The 24,269-nt window shown below is 39.1% G+C and overlaps 2 protein-coding genes across 2 annotated transcripts in view; one reads left to right on the top strand and one right to left on the bottom strand.

The window, feature by feature from the left end:
* The first annotated feature begins 1,430 nt into the window (after window positions 1-1,430).
* Window positions 1,431-24,005, top strand: LOC145476670 (uncharacterized). Its single transcript, XM_081455415.1, has 2 exons — window positions 1,431-4,689; window positions 15,771-24,005. Exons 1-2 carry the CDS (start codon window positions 2,261-2,263, stop codon window positions 23,071-23,073), a joined length of 9,732 nt encoding a protein of 3,243 aa, XP_081311541.1. The 5' UTR covers window positions 1,431-2,260; the 3' UTR covers window positions 23,074-24,005.
* Window positions 8,204-24,269, bottom strand: part of LOC145476718 (solute carrier family 75 member 1-like) — a 28,747-nt gene continuing 12,681 nt past the window's right edge. Inside the window, exon 13 of the mRNA XM_081455424.1 lies at window positions 8,204-8,697. Within this exon, the coding sequence (XP_081311550.1) occupies window positions 8,606-8,697 (92 nt within the window). The 3' untranslated portion in view covers window positions 8,204-8,605. The remainder of the gene's footprint in view (window positions 8,698-24,269) is intronic.

Genomic DNA, 24,269 nt, shown 5'->3' with positions numbered 1-24,269 from the left:
ATGAGAATATAATCCATTGCCCGACATTATTTTTGAGGTACAATCATACCGTAGCCAGATTCCCAATTCAGAAGCCGTGTCTACTGTCCTGGGCAGAGGCTCTCGATGGCGATAACCGTTAGCCGTAAAACGAGTCAAAATTTAACCGTTAGGCGAAAAAATTGTTAAGTCAACCGTTAGCTGTAGAAAATGTTAACGGTAAAAACATTTTAGCCACGAAAGTGAAAGTCTCAAGATCTCTTGTCAAGACATTTTGTGCCTTGTCTTGTGGCTTGTAAACTATATTAGTCTACAATTCTTATAACAAAACCGTTCTCCTTCCTGGAATGGTACTAAGACCTTAACTATGTTTTACAGTAATCAGATTAACTGTTTTCAACTCTGAAAGTTAATTCATAACTTTTTGAAACAGTGGAAATAAATTTCTGGTTAAGATTTCTGCTGACCGTAAGAAAAATAAATTAACTCTTAACTCTCTTAACTAGCAGTAAAAGCCACCACCCCATTGATACCCTCTGGGCATGACAACTTGCAATATTAAATCACTGATATGATATATCGCTGGATGACGGAATTTGTGTACTGTAAATACCTAATCGTACCTTTTTTGCTGCGCTTCGGCGGCATATCAGACTCATTTCGTCTCAGTGGGTATTTTAACTGGACTGCATCTCGCCAGAATAGAAACCATGGCTCGACCAAGCGCCTGAAATGCAGTCGAAACATACCGGAAAGGTACGATTTGTTGAAAATACATTTCTTTTAATTTAATGTTTTTGAGAATGTGGGGTTTTGTCGAAACAATTTGTTTTCATTGCCTGTTGGAATTTTGCTTCAGTATTTTCGTCGTAAGCTGCTCCAGTTTGAGTGAAGTAAGACAGTGTTTAATTTAGTTATGTCCAGCTTTATATCACTGACCAAGTTGTGTTCCGCTGCTTCTTTTACAAGACCTCCACATTACTCCGCTCTAAGTTTCATATATGTTGGATATATTTGGATATAGCAGCGTTTCAGGACTTCAGAGTTTCCCTTCTCTTGCCACACGCTTGCGACGATTTCGCCAGAGTATATCTCGACCGAAATGTAAAACAAAGTAATTGCAAGTTTGAGTTTCGCCTGAATTGTAAGCAACGCTTGATATTTTATCAAGGCCCAATAAGTGGCAATAAAGTTTATGTCTGTAGATGCTGCTCAGTTTTGTTTGTGTAAAAATCCAATAAATTGTCTGTTGTCGATGAAGAAGAGCGCACGCCGATGCGTGTTTTGTACAGTCAATATAACATGACAAATTGGACTTCTGCACTTTCGTGTGAAATTGAAAACATACATCGAACTCATATAATATCTCTTGTTCTTAAATATGTTTAAGGTTGATAAATGTTTGAGAACATATTAAAAGCTTAGCTGAAAATATGTGAATACAACGGAAATAATCAGCAAAGTTACGATGACGAGTTCTTTAATCAACTCGAATAACGATTTCGATTTCGTTGGTTGAGTTATTAAAACTCCTTGTCTATTTTATTTTCGCAGTGTAAAATTTTACTATGCTAAAGAAACACACATGAGGTTAGTAGCCTTTTGGCGTTGGTGAAAACTGTTGCAGCATCTCAGCACAAAAGATAACGAAAGAAATCTTTGTCAAGATTTGTTGACAATTGAAAACACCGACTCGGATTTGAAAGTGCTCGCGCTGCACTATGCAAATGAGCTACTTAACGTACGCGTCAGACTTTCCTTTCAAAACCTTTTTCAAATTCGCCAAACAAACAGAAACAATAAGAAACTATCAAAAACAGGGTTTGGTTATGATTAAGCATTGTTTGGGAAACGAACAAATTGACTCGATACCAGGGTAAAGAGTTTTTTTGCATAACTTTTCTTTACAGAACAAACGCAAAATCTTACTCGTACAACTAGCGCGAGCAGATATTATCCATTCACAGCGCGAAATTGAGACTTGTTTTCGACCCTGAAAAACTCACCGTTTCTATAAGCTCAGAGCATAAAACTACATATAAGAGCCCTGGTTCTTATTCCCTGCCTTATTCCCTGCCATCGCTGTGAAAAATCTGCAAGAGAATCTCGCAACTCTCACCATTTTATCACGCAACATGACAACATCCACGCGAGAGCCTCCGACATATGCGTGGATCCGTGCGGGTATATGACGTCAGGATGGCACAATTTGTTCTAAAAATAGAAAAATTGTCCCATATCATAGGTGAGCGCGGATCCCAAGACTTCTCCGTCCCTTATTATGGCTTCTCAAAAAGCTTATTACGTAATACGGCAAAAATTCTACACTCAGCCTTATTTGATTTATTTTTCAGTAACAAGACCTACTTCGGAAAGCGTCATGAACTACGCAGAAGAAATTTTACATGCTATCTTTTTAGCCATAGTTGTTGCAAATTTCCTTCTCAACACTAGTCGTGCCTTAGAAGCCATCGACTTATGCAGAGAAAGCTTAGTTTTGCTCAGTAACAAAGTGCTGAGTGTAAAGAAGCCATTACAGCGAACAATTTACAGACAAATCTATCATACCATGTTTGAGGCGTACCGTCGTGTTAGCGATCACTCAAATGCAATAGCGTGCGGCTGGAAACTTCTCACCATTCTCCGCGAGTGTGGTGATACTGTCCAAGAAGGTATGCTTTGCATAAATCTGGCACAGACATATCAGAGTCAATTTATGTATGCTGAAGCAAAAGAACTTTATGAGAGAGCGGTCACTATGATGCAAAAAACTGGTAACAGGGGAGGAGAAGGAGTGGCTTATGGAGGCCTAGGAACTGTGTTCATTTCTCTCGGTAAATATGTCAAGGCTAAAGAATATTATGAAAAGGCACTCGCGATCAGCATGGAAATTGGTGACAGAGCGACAGAAGGATCATTGTGTGGAAACTTAGGAACTGTGTTTGGTTCTCTCGGTGAATATGTCAAGGCTAAAGAATATTGTGAAAAGGCACTTGCGATCAGCATGGAAATTGGTGACAGAGAAGGAGAAGGATCATGGTATGGAAACTTAGGAAATGTGTTTCACTGTCTCGGTGAATATGTCAAGGCTAAAGAATATTATGAAAAAGCACTTGCGATCAGCATGGAAATTGGTGACAGAGAAGGAGAAGCAAAACAGTATGGAAACTTAGGAACTGTGTTTGGTTCTCTCGGTGAATATGTCAAGGCTAAAGAATATTATGAAAAAGCACTTGCGATCAGCATGGAAATTGGTGACAGAGCGACAGAAGGATCATCGTATGGAAACTTAGGAACTGTGTTTCGTCGTCTCGGTGAATATGTCAAGGCTAAAGAATATTATCAAAAAGCACTTGCGATCAGCATGGAAATTGGTGACAGAGCGAATGAAGGATCATGGTATGGAAACTTAGGAACTGTGTTTCGTTGTCTCGGTGAATATGTCAAGGCTAAAGAATATTATGAAAAAGCACTTGCGATCAGCATGGAAATTGGTGACAGAGCGAATGAAGGATCATGGTATGGAAACTTAGGAAATGTGTTTCGTTCTCTCGGTGAATATGTCAAGGCTAAAGAATATTATGAAAAAGCACTTGCGATCAGCATGGAAATTGGTGACAGAGCGAATGAAGGATCATGGTATGAAAACTTAGGAACTGTGTTTCGTTGTCTCGGTGAATATGTCAAGGCTAAAGAATATTGTGAAAAAGCACTTGCGATCAGTATGGAAATTGGTGACAGAGCGAATGAAGGATCATCGTATGGAAACTTAGGAACTGTGTTTCGTCGTCTCGGTGAATATGTCAAGGCTAAAGAATATTATGAAAAAGCACTTGCGATCAGCATGGAAATTGGTGACAGAGCGAATGAAGGATCATTGTATGGAAACTTAGAAACTGTGTTTTTTTCTCTCGGTGAATATGTCAAGGCTAAAGAATATTGTGAAAAAGCACTTGCGATCAGCATGGAAATTGGTGACAGAGCGAATGACGGATCATTGTATGGAAACTTAGGAACTGTGTTTTTTCCTCTCGGTGAATATGTCAAGGCTAAAGAATATTGTGAAAAGGCACTTGCGATCAGCATGGAAATTGGTGACAGAGCGACAGAAGGATCATCGTATGGAAACTTAGAAACTGTGTTTGGTTCTCTCGGTGAATATGTCAAGGCTAAAGAATATTATGAAAAAGCACTTGCGATCAGCATGGAAATTGGTGACAGAGAAGGAGAAGGATCATGGTATGGAAACTTAGGAAATGTGTTTCACTGTCTCGGTGAATATGTCAAGGCTAAAGAATATTATGAAAAAGCACTTGCGATCAGTAGGGAAATTGGTAACCAGACAGACCAAGCACGCACCTACCTATGCCTGGCAACTGTGTTTCTTAATCTTAGGGAATATAGGCAGAGTAAATTATCTTGTGACAATGCGCTTGAGATCAGCATGAAAATTGGTGATAAAGAAGGACAAGTACAATATCACTTAACAGAAGGTTCTTTTCATAAATCCCTTGGTGATAAAGATAAAGCTAAAGCCTGCTTCGAGAAAGGACTTGCGATTGCAGTTGAAATTGGTAACAGAAGATTAGAAGCATCAAGTTACCTCAGCCTTGGGAAAGTGTTTCAATCTGGCGGTGGTCATGACGTAGCCGAGGAATATCTTGACAAGGCACTCTCAATAAGTGAAAATATTGGAGAAGCTGAAATTGAGTTTTCTTGCTATTGTCATCTTTCACTGACGAAGTTAGGACAACACAACTTTCAAGAAGCTTTTTCCTTTTTGTTACGAGGTATTGAAAAATCCGAAACAATGCGAGGTTTTCTTCAAGGCAGCGATCAAATTAAGATATCCTTTGCAGACAAGCATGTTTTTCCCTATCAGCTGCTCACTGAATTGTTTCGTCTCCCTGCAAATCCTAAGGATGCTCTTTATGTTGCAGAGCTTGGACGAGCTAGAGCCTTAGCGGACTTGATGGCAACTCAGTACTCTGTTGAATATCGTATATCAGCTGACCCGCAATCATGGGTTGTTGTTGAAAATGTCATGAAGAAAGAAAGTAACTCTACTTGTCTGTACATTTCTTATTTTGAATAAACAGTGTTTTTGTGGATTCTCAAGACAAGCGGAGTCATTCAGTTCCGAAAACTTGATGTGGATAAAAAGACTCTTTACACAAGATTAACAAAGGTTGCTGAAAATTTGGATGAATTTTTTGCTATCATGGCTGAAAGCTTCCAAGACTTTGGCAATTTACCCGAGGAGGTGTGCGAAGATCGATCCTTGAATGGCAATGACATTGAAACAAATCCTGAATCTTGTCAAGAAGAGAACCTCACAACTTTGCGACAAGATAAGCCTGGGAATACGGATGATCCCGAACCGAGTCTAACTTTGTTCTACGAACGGCTCGTCAATCCTGTATCCGACTTACTTGATCAACCTGAAATCATCATTGTTCCTGATCGCAACCTGTACCGTGTTCCATTTCCAGCTTTACTCAATGGAAGTGGGAAATATTTATCGGAGCGTTTCAGAATCCGCGTGGTTCCTTCTTTGTCGACTCTGAAGCTCATTCAGGACAGTCCTGCAGACTATCACTGTCAGACTGATGCTCTGGTAGTGGGTGATCCTGATGTTGGTGTGGTGATTTACAGAGAAGAAGTCAATAAAAAGTTCGTACCTTTGCCTGGTGCAAGAAAGGAAGCAGAGATGATCGCACGACGGCTGGGCGTTTGGCCTTTGTTAGGACAGGACGCAACCAAGCAAGCGGTACTTGAGAAGCTAAATTCAGTGAGTCTGATACATATTGCTGCACATGGTAATGCTGAAAGAGGAGAAATTGCTCTTTCTCCTCCACGTTCCACCACCGGGGTTCCACTAGAAGACGACTACCTTTTGAAAGTGTCCGACATTTCAAAAGTGAAAGTGCGAGCTAAACTGGTGGTACTAAGCTGTTGTCACAGTGGCCGTGGACAAATTAGAGCCGAGGGAGTTGTTGGAATCGCTCGCGCGTTTCTAGGAGCCGGTGCACGCTCAGTGTTGGTGGCACTGTGGGCTCTAGACGACAGCACAACAAAGAAGTTGATGAGTCGCTTTTACGAGCACCTTGTTCGTGGAGAAAGTGCCAGTGTATCTCTTCACGCGGCCATGAAGTGGTTGAGAGATCACGGCTTTACCAAGGTTTCCAGCTGGGCACCGTTCATGCTGATTGGAGATGAGGTGACATTTGCGTTTGAAAAATAAAGGTATGTTTCCACTAGCGAAGAAAAGATTTTAGGAATGTGCTTCGTTGGTTACCAATATTACTTAAAAGAACGCTACTTTCAGTTTGTGCTTTTGTGTTTAAAAGGGCAAAATCTAGCTGTGTTGTATGTAAAGCAGCTACAGTGTATCAACATATTTTCAATTCCAATTACTGAGAAAATGTTTTCTTTTAACAGAAAACTTTCTTGTAAGGCAATCAGATCCCTTATTCTTGTGATTTATCTACCTAACATTCGGTTCTTACGTTTAAGAGATGATAGGGCGCGTATACCTTCAGTTCAAGAAACAAACTGTATTCATCATCTGCGAATATATTACGACAATGAACACAGAAATAATCGATCAGCTCACAGTTGACTTGATAACTCAGTTGGTAAAGCACTGCACCGATATAGTAGCGGTCATAGTTTTGAGTCCCGTTCAAGCTTGACTTTTGTTTCTCCTTTTTTTTTCAGACTTTATTCTCTGCTAAAGAGAAACTAATGTTATACAATGGTTAGGAGACTTAAAGATAATATCTTCAAATTGTTCTTTTTTGTTGTTATAGGAAGGAAAGACTTCGTCAGTGGAGTATTCCATAGAAATTAAACATCAAGAAATGAACCAAGAAACTTCTGCAAGGACATTGGAAATAGAAAAGACAAGTTTGCTTTGATTTTCTTTCGTTGCCATTGTCTAATACAAGTACAACTGGTTTTCTTTTTTCACAGAAGCAGTAGAGAAACGAACGTTTTTTTTTTTTTGCCGTGGTTGCAAACGAATTTTTCTTAATGTTGTTGTCGAAATTAATCACGCATATCTCTTATGAAGGCTAGCATCTGTCGAGCGACTTTGTTACCTAATATTGATGCAAAGTTTCTCAGTTCGATGGGGCGGACGGAGGGGTCCCCATGTCAAAGAGGCGGGGATGTTTTATGTTGTCTCTTTTGGAGAATTTTCTTGCGAAATTTTTTCAATACTTGGGCCAATTTTCTCAGCAATCATTGAATTCTGAATTTCATCTTATTGTGTAAGTGTTTTAAATCGACCGGGCATGGAAGTACTTAAACGTCTTCACCGAAGAAAGCCCTGGATGAAATTGTCACGAAAGTCATTAAAGTTCTGATTTGCCTTTTTTAGATGTTGCATCTTTAAGGGGTAAAATATAGCTTAAGCCACACCCGAGGTGTTTAGGGGTTTTAACATTCAATTTTCTTTCGACAAACTTCCACGCCCCTTTCACGTGTTTATCTCCCTTAGCGAGCCAATCGACTGATTGGTTTTCTATGAGGATTGAAAAAGTTTCTACTTGTTCAAAATAAGGAATAATAACAATTTAGACTTTGTTAGGCGCAGATATACTGTTCAGTTGCGAATGTAAATTACTTAGAACCTGTGATTCATTAACAAATGTAAACGTGTAAGATAAAATGACATTACTTTAAAATAAATCATCGGATAAGGGACAAAATTAAAAAAAGAATTATCAAAAAGCTCTTTTAAGCAAGAAAGTCTTAATAAGTCAATTGCGCAGGCATTGCTAGCGTCAGCTTGATTGTACATATGACAATTGTTTTTACCTTTTAGCACAACGTGTGATTATTTTAGATTGTATTTCATGATTCTTGCTTATATATAGAAATTTTGAAACATTTACGCATATCATAATTATAATATCACTTTTAATTTGATTGTCTCTGGAATACTTTTGTGTCATCGTATCTTTCCTGTGATGTCACACCTCACATATAGCTAAGAGTATTACACAATAAATTTCTATTGCATTACATTGCATTGTATTGTTTTGTGTTATTTTGTAGTTCGTCATCGCAAGATTCCGCAGTTGAAATATACGATCTTTCATATATTCTCATTTATTTTTGTTTTCTTGTCCCCATTTTAACATTTCGTTCTCACAATGCCAACTACTAAAATGAAAAAAAATAAAAAAATAAAAAAATAAAATAAAAACGACATCTAAGTATGAAGCTTTTATTATCACAATTATTGTACATACGAGTATTGCCCGCTTCGATACCTATTGCTTAAGAAGAAGCATATTACAACAGTCACATGTAAAAAATATATTGCGTGACACGAGTTGACCACCTTCCCATTTCTTTCTTAGTTTTGTGTTTTACAACTTTTTACATCGATTTGTGCAACTTCGACGATAGCAAGCAATGAAAGTGTCACCTAGTTCTTGCAAAATTTAGCTACAATGAGGTAAGAAATTAATTATGCAGTCGTCGGGGCCAAATAACTGTTTAGGAATTACCAATTAGGGCTATTCCAGCTTGCGTCATAAAGACTAACTCCAGACCGACACAGCGTATCTTGATCTGTTTCTTGAAAAATAAAAACTATCTTGCTTGACTCTTGTTAAGCTGGTAACTTTACCAAGATCCTCATGGGGAGCATAAACAGGAGAGCGCCAACAAAGTAACACCAGAAGGGCCCTACACACCAGTAGACTGAGGGACACAAATAGAGTATGAATGAATTATGCATTCACTAAATAAAGATAGAAAAGAAATAAATAAACTAGCAAACAAACAAACAAGCAAAAAACAGTACACAATAAACAGACGAGGCGACAAAAAAAGTCGAATACATGGACGGACGCATTCAGGAAGTGAACGCACCAAACACAAGAGTGTATAATGAGAACAACAATGGCTGTACATGTGCGTACATGTGGAGCCACTCTAGGCAAAATGACTAAGTTTGCGTAGTCTAGGGACGCGAACGACGGCGGCGAATTTTTCGTATTCCCATTTAGAATTGAACGCTGCTATACATCATTAGCCTGAGCTATTTTTAACAGCCACAGGCGTTCTCAACATATCCTGACAATTGGGACTTTTAAAGGTAAAATCTACAGTCATTTTTCACTAGATGTCATTCAGCTTTTCCGTCGTCATCTTTATGTCGTCCTTAAGGGAAACACGTAGTATCTCTAGTTAATGTATGAAATAAGGTGGCGACTAGTAACTTCGCGTGCAGTCCAACTGGACTGTTAATCAGAACGGACCGCTTACCTGTACAGCTCACGTCGGGACCAATCGCTCGTGCCAAGGCCCCAAAGGATATGAAAATTCCCATGGCTTTCTCCTTCTGATCAGCATTTCCTAAGTAAGTGTTAAATAGCGAAGCGCGCGAGTGACGTCATAACTCAGACAAACTCAGACAAACAAAACGGAATATTGGAAGATTTGACGCTTTTTCAAGCGCCTAAGCAAGTGTTCCTAAAACAGTTTTTAAAACGAAAGTTTGGCGTTCATTTTCCTCTTATTTCACTCAGAACACGCTTATGTTGTCTGACTCTCGCGGGGTTCCAATAATTTGCATTCTATATTTTTAGACTTCGCACGCTTCGTTATTGAACTAAAACATAAATAACAACAAAACGTTTGGTATCACAATCCTTCACTCCTCTCCACTCTAAAAAAGCCAGCCACAACAACAAACATTGTCAGAAACTGTGTTAGAACAGAACAGAAGATTTACTATAATTGTCTTTTCTATCAACTTGAGCATTATCATTAATAATTTTCATGATTTCTGCGAGGCAAACATTTGGCGAGTGTAAATCAAATCACTTCACATCTCACTTCAAAGATCTAATTGCAATATTTTTGGGCTTACAGACACTGTGGCCTTATTCGCTAACGAAGCCCGATTTTTTCAGATTTAGTTTGTTCTTCCGGGCATATTCTCTCCAAAACGAAGTCGGTGACCCCCCATTTTTTTTAAATTTCTGATATAACTAACTCATCATCTTACAGTGGTAAAAGTTTTAGAAAAAAAATCAATGTTGGAAAATTTTCGAGCAAACTTCCTTAAGTTCGGTTGCTCATGCCGTACACACCCCGCAAATTGATTAACAAAGTAAAAACCTAGCCGGTAAAAATATGTAAGCAAGGTGGTTTGAAATTTGACTTTTCAAAATGAATTCGAAACGCAGTCGACAAATTGGAAAAACCTAAACCTGATTTAGTTAAACTTGTTAAGTTGGTATGAATGGGGCATTTGTCTATAGACCATTTCCTGGGAGAACCAACGTTAGCGCAGCAAAAGTTACTCAGACATTTCATCCAGTAGTAAGGTATAGCGATTTTAAGGTGTTGATGATGTCTATGTTTATGGTCTTTTTAGATATTATTTTGCTATTGGCACAGAATCAGGCCGTATATCTTTCTGTATTCCCGACGGTGTCGGAATGAAACCACCAATACAGGTGACCAATGAACTCTTCTTCAAGCTTTGGAACAATCGTATCCTTGTGCATGAAAATCTATTTGCGTTGTATCATCCCGCACTTTGTTTAAAAGGAAGCTTTAATTTGTTTTACGTTTTTTGCTGCAACAAGTCAGGGCGGTTTAAGAGAACGATTCGCACTTCCCAGTGCAAAATTTTTGAAATCTATTTTCAGTTTCGGTGCACGTCACGCTCGTGTCGTATTACGTCGTCACATTTTGGTGACCTCATATGTCGTGGCAACCAGATTTTTTTCGCATATTGTTTCAGTTTCAGCGACCTCACGAAAATAAAACCAACAGATGCGACAATGTTATATCAGTGAGGCATCTAAGCGCTTACAATAGCCACTCCCTGTCAATAGAGTGTGTGCATTGTCACGCAATAAAAGTGGATAAAGTCAAGAAATTATGATATTATAGACGATAAATAAAGAAGACAGTTCTCCGAGTTGAAGGTGTGTGCGTTATTCCAAAGTTGAGATATTCGTCGAAATGTTCCGCACAAAATTAAAGTGCCTGGTATGGAGCCACCATGCTGGAGGACCTCCTTACTCCTCCAATATGGCGGCCGGAAAGACATCTGGAACTTACTTTGGCTATCTAGACAACTGATTATCTGATCCAAACCAAAAAAACATCTACAAAAGCACTTTTCCTAATACTTTAACTCCTAAAATTGCTAAAAATCACGAGATAAGTGTATATTTTTCGACAAACGTGATCTTAGCTTCATGTCACGCACCGCCATGACTCCGAAATTCAAAATGCGCTGCTTTCCAACCGAAGGACGCTATTGAGCTGAAAAGTTGTAAACAGATATAAATTTAGTACTTCTTATGCCTGATGAGGACAAAACCTTTGGGGGCTCTTTAGTTTTGGATTTGAGAATTTGATGACGTCCGCGGCGTGAACACACTCTATAGATTTAGGATAATTCACCCCGGAAGAGGTTCATGGATCATCCGTTCTTAGCTGCAGGCATGATCATTTGTCACTGTGCTGTTTTAAGACGCGTCAGGTTGACCAATATCTGATTTCTGCTAACAATATTAGTGTGCTCTTAAGCAGACGGGTGATGAGAATATAGTCAATTGGCCGACATTATTTTTGAGGTACAATCATACCGTAGCCAGATTCGCAATTCAGAAGCCGTATCTACTGTCCTGGGCAGAGGCTCTCGATGGCGATAACCGTTAGCCATAAAACGAGTCAAAATTTAACCGTTAGGCGAAAAAATTGTTAAGTCAATCGTTAGCCGTAAAAAATGTTAACGATAAAAACATTTTAGCCACGAAAGTGAAAGTCTCAAGATCTCTTGTCAAGACATTTTGTGCCTTGTCTTGTGGCTTGTAAGCTATATTAGTCTACAATTCTTATAACAATACCGTTCTCCGCCCTGGAATGGTACTAAGACCTTAAATATGTTTTATAGTAATCAAATTAACTCTTTTAAACACTGAAAGTTAATTTTAAAACAATGGTAATAAATTTCTAATTAAGAGTTCTGCTAACCCGTAAAAAAATAAATTTACCGTTAGCAGTAAAAGCCACCACCCCATTGATACCCTCTGGGCATGATAACTTGCAATATTAAATCACTGATATGATATATCGCTGGATGACGGAATTTGTGTACTGTAAATACCTAATCGTACCTTTTTTGCTGCGCTTCGGCGGCATATCAGACTCATTTCGTCTCGGTGGATATTTTAACTGGACTGCATCTCGCCAGAATAGAAACCATGGCTCGACCAAACTGCCCGAAATGCCGTCGAAACATGCCGGAAAGGTACAATTTGTTGAAAATACATTTCTTTTAATTTAATGTTTTTGAGAAAGTGGGTCTTTGTCGAAACAATCTGTTTTCATTGCCTGATCGTTTTGTTGGTGCTTAAACCAACAAGGATCACTTTAAGCATGGATTGCTCCGCCAGTATGATTCCGAACGGGAGTCCTGTGAGTCGAGTTCAACGCTTAGACGCGCGTCTAACCCCCTCCCCCTTGCCCTCCTCCTCTCCCTACTCCTCCCCCTTAGAGTTCGCGTCACTATTTTAGTTCTCGTGTCTTTTTACGCTTCTCAATCGAAAGAGTATGCGAAAAGAAAACTCAAGTTGTGGTTGGGTTGTCTACATCCTCACGTCATATTTACGTCATATGACAATCTGTCTTCTTTGAATATGCTAAAATACTTGGATCATTCTTTTTACAAAAAAAAAAAATGAAATGCTTTTTGCAAGGTGACAGGTTCCAGTTGAAATTTATATCATATTTTCGAGAAAATTTAACTAAAATACGTTTGAAAAAATTTTTTTGCGCATGTAAATGTATTTATGATAAAAGTCTTAAAACGTTTTTTAAAAGTAAGGGTTACGCAAAACATATAAGTTTAAATTGAAATTAACCTACAGCAGAATAACTTCAGTAATCTGTAAACCGCTAATTAATGCCTTTTATGTAAACAATTCAGGATGGAAGATTATGTGAGTCCATTTCACATTAAATCAAAAATGATACACGTAGATAGGTTAAAAACAAACATTTCATAATTTCAGTTTTTTTTGGAAAGTGTGAAAAAATGACACTTGAAAATTTCGTTTTCTAATTTCCTCGTGCAAGGTCTGATTTTATGAATTATTTACGGGTATCCGGTGTTTTACTTTCCAAAGCGAACAGTGTAAAACAAACCTGACAATAAAGATCACTCCATGCGAGGAATACAAGTTGGTCTTCAGGCTTTTATTTCAACTGATTGGTGAGGTGAGTACAACTTGTCTTGTATTGTAAGCCTTAATTTTATAATTTTCACGGGTTGCACTAAGTAGGAAAAATATTGAGAGAATATCAGTATTTGCGGTGACTAGAAACATTTGTTTGTCTCTTTTTGTGTTGGATCGATTTAAGGATTATATATATAGGTAAAGAAAGAAAATAAGTTAAGACGCAATTTTTTTCATTTGTCGTTTACCGTAAACGTCATTCTTCAACTCTCTGTTTGAGAAGCTTATTCACAAATGGACCTGAATGAATTTACTCATGAAAAGTTTCCAAAGGTGATTTGTACATTCCAACATTTTATAGATTGAGTGATTCGGAAATGTCAAGTACAAAATTGAGAAATTGAACTTGCAATTGTACACCCGAAATGAATTCGGCACTTTTACAGCAAGCACTATTTTACCATTTATTTATTTAGTCGATCAGACCTAAAAGTATAATGCACAGGTTCAGAATACTAATTTGCTCAAACTTGGCTGTTTCGAGTCCCTACCCTTCCTCGTAATAACACAAGGCCAGGAGCCATAATCGGGGACGGAGACCGTCAGTGTTGGGATCCGCGCGTACCTATGATATGGAACAATATTTCTATTTTTAGAACAAGTTGCGTCATCCTGACGTCATATATCCGCGCGGATCCACGCACATGTCGGGGGCTCTCGCGTGGATGTTGTGACGCGTGATAAAATAGTGAGAGTTGCGAGATTCTCTTGCAGATTTTTCACAGCGATGGCAGGGAATAAGGCAGGGAATAAGAACCAGGGCTCTAATATGTAGTTTTATGCTCTGAGCTAACGGAAAAGGTGAGTTTTTCAGGGTCGAAAATAAGTCTTAAATTTCGCGCTGTGAATGGATAATATCTGCTCGCGCTGGTTGTACGAGTAAGATTTTGCATTTGTTCTGTAAAGAAAAGTTATGCGAGAAAACTCTTTACCCTGGTATCGAGTTAATTTGTGCGTTTCCCAAACAATGCTTAATCATAACCAAACCCTGTTTTGATAGTTTCTTATTGTTTCTGTTTGTTTGGCGAATTTGAAAAAGTTTTTGAAAGGAAAGTCTGACGAGTACGTTAAGTAGCTCATTTGCATAGTGCAGGGCGAGCACTTTCAAATCCCAGTCGGTGTTTTTAATTGTCAACAAATCTTGACAAAGATATCTTTCGTTATCTTTTGTGCTGAGATGCTGCAACAGTTTTCACCAACGCCAAAAGGCTACTAACATCCTGTGTGTTTCTTTAACATAGTAAAATTTTACACTGCGAAAATAAATTAAAATAGAGAAGGAGTTTTGGTAACTCAACCAACGAAATCGAAATCGTTATTCGAGTTGGTTAAAGAAAGCGTCATCGTAACTTTGCTGATTATTTCTGCTGTATTCACATATTTTCAGCTAAGCTTTTAATATGTTCTCAAACATTTATCAACCTTAAACATATTTAAAAACGAGAGATACTATATCAGTTCGATGTACCTTTTCACACGAAAGTGCGGAAGTCCAATTTGTCATGTTTTATTGCCTGGCGCTCTTCTTCATCGACAACAGACAATTTATTGGATTTTTACACAAACAGTACTGAGCAGCATTTTTTTTTTTACAATTTTTTGCTGTGTTATGGAAAAGCTGTTAATCTTCAACATATGTGAAACTTAGAGCGGAGTAATGTGGAGGCCTATAAAAGAAGCAGCGGAACACAACTTGGTCAGTGATATAAAGCTGGACATAACTAAATTAAACACTGTCTTACTTACTGGAGCCGCTTACGACGAAAACACTCAAGCAAAATTCCAACAGACATGAACGTACTGATTTGTGGGCCAAAAGCATCAAACATTTCGGGAATTTCGGTCGCCATTTTCCCGCGCTGCATCCGCAAAAATCCTCCCAGCATGTACGCGCGTGTACCGCACATGATGGCGCAATTTGTCCTAAAAATAGAAAAATTGTCCCATATCATACAGGGACAGCCCCAATACTAGAAATAGAGCGCGCTTACGGTCTCCGTCCCCGATTATGGCTATTCACGAAGCTTATTACGTAATAAGGCAAAAATTCCACACTCAGCCTTATTTGATTTATTTTTCAGTTACAAGACTTACTTAGGAAAACGTCATGAACTACGCAGAAGAAATTTTACATGCTATCTTTTTAGCCGTAGTTGTTGCAAATTTCCTTCTCAACACTAGTCGTGCCTTAAAAGCCATCGAGTTATGCAGAGAAAGCTTAGTTTTGCTCAGTAACAAAGTGCTGAGTGTAAAGAAGCCATTACAGCGAACAATTTACAGACAAATCTATCATACCATGTTTGAGGCGTACCGTCGTGTTAGCGATCACTCAAATGCAATAGCGTGCGGCTGGAAACTTCTCACCATTCTCCGCGAGTGTGGTGATACTGTCCAAGAAGGTATGCTTTGCATAAATCTGGCACAGACATATCAGAGTCAATTTATGTATGCTGAAGCAAAAGAACTTTATGAGAGAGCGGTCACTATGATGCAAAAAACTGGTAACAGGGGAGGAGAAGGAGTGGCTTATGGAGGCCTAGGAACTGTGTTCATTTCTCTCGGTAAATATGTCAAGGCTAAAGAATATTATGAAAAAGCACTTGCGATCAGCATGGAAATTGGTGACAGAGCGAAAGAAGGAACATGGTATGGAAACTTAGGAAATGTGTTTCGTTGTCTCGGTGAATATGTCAAGGCTAAAGAATATTGTGAAAAAGCACTTGCGATCAGCATGGAAATTGGTGACAGAGCGAATGAAGGATTATCGTATGGAAACTTAGGAAATTTGTTTTACTGTCTCGGTGAATATGTCAAGGCTAAAGAATATTATGAAAAAGCACATGCGATCAGCATGGAAATTGGTGACAGAGAAGGAGAAGGAACATGGTATGGAAACTTAGGAAATGTGTTTGACTGTCTCGGTGAATATGTCAAGGCTAAAGAATATTATGAAAAAGCACTTGCGATCAGCATGGAAATTGGTGGCAGAGCGACAGAAGGATCATCGTATGGAAAGTTAGGAAATGTGTTTCGTTCTCTCGGTGAATATGTCAAGGCTAAAGAATATTATGAAAAAGCACTTGCGATCAGCATGGAAATTGGTGACAGAGCGACAGAAGGATCATCGTATGGAAAGTTAGGAAATGTGTTTCTTTCTCTCGGTGAATATGTCAAGGCTAAAGAATATTATGAAAAAGCACTTGCGATCAGCATGGAAATTGGTGACAGAGCGACAGAAGGATCATCGTATGGACAGTTAGGAAATGTGTTTCTTTCTCTCGGTGAATATGTCAAGGCTAAAGAATATTATGAAAAAGCACATGCGATCAGCATGGAAATTGGTGACAGAGAAGGAGAAGGAACATGGTATGGAAACTTAGGAAATGTGTTTGACTGTCTCGGTGAATATGTCAAGGCTAAAGAATATTATGAAAAAGCACTTGCGATCAGCATGGAAATTGGTGACAGAGCGAAAGAAGGAACATGGTATGGAAACTTAGGAAATGTGTTTGACTGTCTCGGTGAATATGTCAAGGCTAAAGAATATTATGAAAAAGCACTTGCGATCAGCATGGAAATTGGTGACAGAGCGAAAGAAGGAACATGGTATGGAAACTTAGGAAATGTGTTTGACTGTCTCGGTGAATATGTCAAGGCTAAAGAATATTATGAAAAAGCACTTGCGATCAGCATGGAAATTGGTGACAGAGCGAAAGAAGGAACATGGTATGGAAACTTAGGAAATGTGTTTGACTGTCTCGGTGAATATGTCAAGGCTAAAGAATATTGTGAAAAAGCACTTGCGATCAGCATGGAAATTGGTGACAGAGCGAAACAAGGAACATGGTATGGAAACTTAGGAAATGTGTTTGACTGTCTCGGTGAATATGTCAAGGCTAAAGAATATTATGAAAAAGCACTTGCGATCAGCATGGAAATTGGTGACAGAGCGACAGAAGGATCATCGTATGGAAAGTTAGGAAATGTGTTTCGTTCTCTCGGTGAATATGTCAAGGCTAAAGAATATTATGAAAAAGCACTTGCGATCAGCATGGAAATTGGTGACAGAGCGACAGAAGGATCATCGTATGGAAAGTTAGGAAATGTGTTTCTTTCTCTCGGTGAATATGTCAAGGCTAAAGAATATTATGAAAAAGCACTTGCGATCAGCATGGAAATTGGTGACAGAGCGACAGAAGGATCATCGTATGGAAAGTTAGGAAATGTGTTTCGTTCTCTCGGTGAATATGTCAAGGCTAAAGAATATTATGAAAAAGCACTTGCGATCAGCATGGAAATTGGTGACAGAGCGACAGAAGGATCATCGTATGGACAGTTAGGAAATGTGTTTCTTTCTCTCGGTGAATATGTCAAGGCTAAAGAATATTATGAAAAAGCACATGCGATCAGCATGGAAATTGGTGACAGAGAAGGAGAAGGAACATGGTATGGAAACTTAGGAAATGTGTTTGACTGTCTCGGTGAATATGTCAAGGCTAAAGAATATTATGAAAAAGCACTTGCGATCAGCATGGAAATTGGTGACAGAGCGAAAGAAGGAACATGGTATGGAAACTTAGGAAATGTGTTTGACTGTCTCGGTGAATATGTCAAGGCTAAAGAATATTATGAAAAAGCACTTGCGATCAGCATGGAAATTGGTGACAGAGCGAAAGAAGGAACATGGTATGGAAACTTAGGAAATGTGTTTGACTGTCTCGGTGAATATGTCAAGGCTAAAGAATATTATGAAAAAGCACTTGCGATCAGCATGGAAATTGGTGACAGAGCGAAAGAAGGAACATGGTATGGAAACTTAGGAAATGTGTTTGACTGTCTCGGTGAATATGTCAAGGCTAAAGAATATTATGAAAAAGCACTTGCGATCAGCATGGAAATTGGTGGCAGAGCGACAGAAGGATCATCGTATGGAAAGTTAGGAAATGTGTTTCGTTCTCTCGCTGAATATGTCAAGGCTAAAGAATATTATGAAAAAGCACTTGCGATCAGCATGGAAATTGGTGACAGAGCGAAAGAAGGAACATGGTATGGAAACTTAGGAAATGTGTTTGACTGTCTCGGTGAATATGTCAAGGCTAAAGAATATTATGAAAAAGCACTTGCGATCAGCATGGAAATTGGTGACAGAGCGAAACAAGGAACATGGTATGGAAACTTAGGAAATGTGTTTGACTGTCTCGGTGAATATGTCAAGGCTAAAGAATATTATGAAAAAGCACTTGCGATCAGCATGGAAATTGGTGGCAGAGCGACAGAAGGATCATCGTATGGAAAGTTAGGAAATGTGTTTCGTTCTCTCGGTGAATATGTCAAGGCTAAAGAATATTATGAAAAAGCACTTGCGATCAGCATGGAAATTGGTGACAGAGCGACAGAAGGATCATCGTATGGAAAGTTAGGAAATGTGTTTCTTTCTCTCGGTGAATATGTCAAGGCTAAAGAATATTATGAAAAAGCACTTGCGATCAGCATGGAAATTGGTGACAGAGCGACAGAAGGATCATCGTATGGAAAGTTAGGAAATGTGTTTCGTTCTCTCGGTGAATATGTCAAGGCTAAAGAATATTATGAAAAAGCACTTGCGATCAGCATGGAAATTGGTGACAGAGCGACAGAAGGATCATCGTATGGACAGTTAGGAAATGTGTTTCTTTCTCTCGGTGAATATGTCAAGGCTAAAGAATATTATGAAAAAGCACTTGCGATCAGCATGGAAATTGGTGACAGAGAAGGAGAAGGAACATGGTATGGAAACTTAGGAAATGTGTTTGACTGTCTCGGTGAATATGTCAAGGCTAAAGAATATTATGAAAAAGCACTTGCGATCAGCATGGAAATTGGTGACAGAGCGAAAGAAGGAACATGGTATGGAAACTTAGGAAATGTGTTTGACTGTCTCGGTGAATATGTCAAGGCTAAAGAATATTATGAAAAAGCACTTGCGATCAGCATGGAAATTGGTGACAGAGCGAAAGAAGGAACATGGTATGGAAACTTAGGAAATGTGTTTGACTGTCTCGGTGAATATGTCAAGGCTAAAGAATATTATGAAAAAGCACTTGCGATCAGCATGGAAATTGGTGACAGAGCGAAAGAAGGAACATGGTATGGAAACTTAGGAAATGTGTTTGACTGTCTCGGTGAATATGTCAAGGCTAAAGAATATTATGAAAAAGCACTTGCGATCAGCATGGAAATTGGTGGCAGAGCGACAGAAGGATCATCGTATGGAAAGTTAGGAAATGTGTTTCGTTCTCTCGGTGAATATGTCAAGGCTAAAGAATATTATGAAAAAGCACTTGCGATCAGCATGGAAATTGGTGACAGAGCGACAGAAGGATCATCGTATGGAAAGTTAGGAAATGTGTTTCTTTCTCTCGGTGAATATGTCAAGGCTAAAGAATATTATGAAAAAGCACTTGCGATCAGCATGGAAATTGGTGACAGAGCGACAGAAGGATCATCGTATGGAAAGTTAGGAAATGTGTTTCGTTCTCTCGGTGAATATGTCAAGGCTAAAGAATATTATGAAAAAGCACTTGCGATCAGCATGGAAATTGGTGACAGAGCGAAAGAAGGAACATGGTATGGAAACTTAGGAAATGTGTTTGACTGTCTCGGTGAATATGTCAAGGCTAAAGAATATTGTGAAAAAGCACTTGCGATCAGCATGGAAATTGGTGACAGAGCGAAACAAGGAACATGGTATGGAAACTTAGGAAATGTGTTTGACTGTCTCGGTGAATATGTCAAGGCTAAAGAATATTATGAAAAAGCACTTGCGATCAGCATGGAAATTGGTGGCAGAGCGACAGAAGGATCATCGTATGGAAAGTTAGGAAATGTGTTTCGTTCTCTCGGTGAATATGTCAAGGCTAAAGAATATTATGAAAAAGCACTTGCGATCAGCATGGAAATTGGTGACAGAGCGACAGAAGGATCATCGTATGGAAAGTTAGGAAATGTGTTTCTTTCTCTCGGTGAATATGTCAAGGCTAAAGAATATTATGAAAAAGCACTTGCGATCAGCATGGAAATTGGTGACAGAGCGACAGAAGGATCATCGTATGGAAAGTTAGGAAATGTGTTTCGTTCTCTCGGTGAATATGTCAAGGCTAAAGAATATTATGAAAAAGCACTTGCGATCAGCATGGAAATTGGTGACAGAGCGACAGAAGGATCATCGTATGGACAGTTAGGAAATGTGTTTCTTTCTCTCGGTGAAAATGTCAAGGCTAAAGAATATTATGAAAAAGCACATGCGATCAGCATGGAAATTGGTGACAGAGAAGGAGAAGGAACATGGTATGGAAACTTAGGAAATGTGTTTGACTGTCTCGGTGAAAATGTCAAGGCTAAAGAATATTGTGAAAAAGCACTTGCGATCAGCATGGAAATTGGTGACAGAGCGAATGAAGGATCATTGTATGGAAACTTAGGAAATGTGTTTCACTCTCTCGGTGAATATGTCAAGGCTAAAGAATATTATGAAAAAGCACTTGCGATCAGCATGGAAATTGGTGGCAGAGCGACAGAAGGATCATCGTATGGAAAGTTAGGAAATGTGTTTCGTTCTCTCGGTGAATATGTCAAGGCTAAAGAATATTATGAAAAAGCACTTGCGATCAGCATGGAAATTGGTGACAGAGCGACAGAAGGATCATCGTATGGACAGTTAGGAAATGTGTTTCTTTCTCTCGGTGAATATGTCAAGGCTAAAGAATATTATGAAAAAGCACTTGCGATCAGCATGGAAATTGGTGGCAGAGCGACAGAAGGATCATCGTATGGAAAGTTAGGAAATGTGTTTCTTTCTCTCGGTGAATATGTCAAGGCTAAAGAATATTATGAAAAAGCACTTGCGATCAGTAGGGAAATTGGTAACCAGAGAGACCAAGCACGCACCTACCTATCCCTGGCAACTGTGTTTCTTAATCTTAGGGAATATAGGCAGAGTAAATTATCTTGTGACAATGCGCTTGAGATCATCATGAAAATTGGTGATAAAGAAGGACAAGCAGAATATCACTTAACAGAAGGCGATTTTCACAAATCCCTTGGTGATAAAGATAAAGCTAAAGCCTGCTATGAGAAAGGACTTGCGATTGCAGTTGAAATTGGTAACAGAACATTAGAAGCATCAAGCTACCTCAGCCTTGGGCAAGTGTTTCAATCTGGCGGTGATCATGACATGGCCGAGGAATATCTTGACAAGGCACTCTCCATGAGTGAAAATATTGGAGAAGCTGAAATTGAGTTTTCTTGCTATTGTCATCTTTCACTGACGAAGTTAGGACAACACAATTTTCAGGAAGCTCATTCCTTTTTGTTACGAAGTATTGAAAAATCCGAAACAATGCGAGGTTTTCTTCAAGGCAGCGATCAAATTAAGATATGCTTTGCAGACATGCATGTTTTTCCCTATCAGCAGCTCACTGAATTGTTTCGTCGCGCTGGAAATCCTAAGGATGCTCTTTATGTTGCAGAGCTTGGACGAGCTAGAGCCTTAGCGGACTTGATGGCAACTCAGTACTCTGTTGAAAATCGTATATCAGCTGACCCGCAATCATGGACTGTTGTTGAAAATGTCATGAAGAAAGAAAGTAACTCTACTTGTCTGTACATTTCTTATTTTGAACAAACAGTGTTTTTGTGGATTCTCAAGACAAGCGGAGTCATTCAGTTCCGAAAACTTGATGTGGATAAAAAGACTCTTTACACAAGATTAACAAAGGTTGCTGAAAATTTGGATGAATTTTTTGCTATCATGGCTGAAAGCTTCCAAGACTTTGGCAATTTACCCGCGGGGGTGTGCGAAGATCGATCCTTGAATGGCAATGACATTGAAACAAATCCTGAATCTTGTCAAGAAGAGAACCTCACAACTTTGCGACAAGATAAGCCTGGGAATACGGATGATCCCGAACCGAGTCTAACTATGTTCTACGAACTGCTCGTCAATCCTGTATCCGACTTACTTGACGAACCTGAAATCATCATTGTTCCTGATCGCAACCTGTACCGTGTTCCATTTCCAGCTTTACTCAATGGAAGTGGGAAATATTTATCGGAGCGTTTCAGAATCCGCGTGGTTCCTTCTTTGTCGACTCTGAAGCTCATTCAGGACAGTCCTGCAGACTATCACTGTGAGACTGGTGCTCTGGTAGTGGGTGATCCTGATGTTGGTGTGGTGATTTACAGAGAAGAAGTCAATAAAAAGTTCGTACCTTTGCCTGGTGCAAGAAAGGAAGCAGAGATGATCGCACGACGGCTGGGCGTTTGGCCTTTGTTAGGACAGGACGCAACCAAGCAAGCGGTACTTGAGAAGCTAAATTCAGTGAGTCTGATACATATTGCTGCACATGGTAATGCTGAAAGAGGAGAAATTGCTCTTTCTCCTCCACGTTCCACCACCGGGGTTCCACTAGAAGACGACTACCTTTTGAAAGTGTCCGACATTTCAAAAGTGAAAGTGCGAGCTAAACTGGTGGTACTAAGCTGTTGTCACAGTGGCCGTGGACAAATTAGAGCCGAGGGAGTTGTTGGAATCGCTCGCGCGTTTCTAGGAGCCGGTGCACGCTCAGTGTTGGTGGCACTGTGGGCTCTAGACGACAGCACAACAAAGAAGTTGATGAGTCGCTTTTACGAGCACCTTGTTCGTGGAGAAAGTGCCAGTGTATCTCTTCACGCGGCCATGAAGTGGTTGAGAGATCACGGCTTTACCAAGGTTTCCAGCTGGGCACCGTTTATGCTGATTGGAGATGACGTGACATTTGCGTTTGAAAAATAAAGGTATGTTTCCACTAGCGAAGAAAAGATTTTAGGAATGTGCTTCGTTGGTTACCAATATTACTTAAAAGAACGCTACTTTCAGTTTCTGCTTTTGTGTTTAAAAGGGCAAAATCTAGCTGTGTTGTATGTAAAGCAGCTACAGTGTATCAACATATTTTCAATTCCAATTACTGAGAAAATGTTTTCTTTTAACAGAAAACTTTCTTGTAAGGCAATCAGATCCCTTATTCTTGTGATTTATCTACCTAACATTTGGTTCTTACGTTTAAGAGATGATAGGGCGCGTATACCTTCAGTTCAAGAAACAAACTGTATTCATCATCTGCGAATATATTACGACAATGAACACAGAAATAATCGATCAGCTCACAGTTGACTTGATAACTCAGTTGGTAAAGCACTGCACCGATATAGTAGCGGTCATAGTTTTGAGTCCCGTTCAAGCTTGACTTTTGTTTCTCCTTTTTTTTTTCAGGCTTTATTCTCTGCTAAAGAGAAACTAATGTTATACAATGGTTAGGAGACTTAAAGATAATATCTTCAAATTGTTCTTTTTTGTTGTTATAGGAAGGAAAGACTTCGTCAGTGGAGTACTCCATAGAAATTAAACATCAAGAAATGAACCAAGAAACTTCTGCAAGGACATTGGAAATAGAAAAGACAAGTTTGCTTTGATTTTCTTTCGTTGCCATTGTTTAATACAAGTACAACTGGTTTTCTTTTTTCACAGAAGCAGTAGAGAAACGAAGGTTTTTTTTTTTTTTGCCGTGGTTGCAAACGAATTTTTCTTAACGTTGTTGTCGAAATTAATCACGCATATCTCTTAAGAAGGCTAGCATCTGTCGAGCGACTTTGTTACCTAATATTGATGCAAAGTTTCTCAGTTCGATGGGGCGGACGGAGGGGTCCCCATGTCAAAGAGGCGGGGATGTTTTATGTTGTCTCTTTTAGAGAATTTTCTTGCGAAATTTTTTCAATACTTGGGCCAATTTTCTCAGCAATCATTGAATTCTGAATTTCATCTTATTGTGTAAGTGTTTTAAATCGACCGGGCATGGAAGTACTTAAACGTCTTCACAGAAGAAGGTCTTGAATGAAATTGTCACGAAAGTCATTAAAGTTCTGATTTGCCTTTTTTAGATGTTGCATCTTTAAGGGGTAAAATATAGCTTGAGCCACACCCGAGCTGTTTAG

This window comes from Orbicella franksi, chromosome 2, assembly GCF_964199315.1.
Source record: "Orbicella franksi chromosome 2, jaOrbFran1.1, whole genome shotgun sequence".
Lineage (NCBI taxonomy): Eukaryota > Metazoa > Cnidaria > Anthozoa > Scleractinia > Merulinidae > Orbicella > Orbicella franksi.
The sequence above is the reverse complement of the archived record's forward strand: the minus strand, read 5'-3'. Positions and strand labels throughout refer to the sequence as shown.

Excerpts from the sequence above, each read along its gene's own strand:
- LOC145476670 (XM_081455415.1), top strand. The coding sequence starts at position 2,261 with ATGGCTTCTCAAAAAGCTTATTACGTAATACGGCAAAAATTCTACACT. Across the intron at positions 4,690-15,770 it reads ATTGGAGAAGCTGAAATTGA|GGGAGGAGAAGGAGTGGCTT; the intron begins GTTTTCTTGCTA and ends AACTGGTAACAG.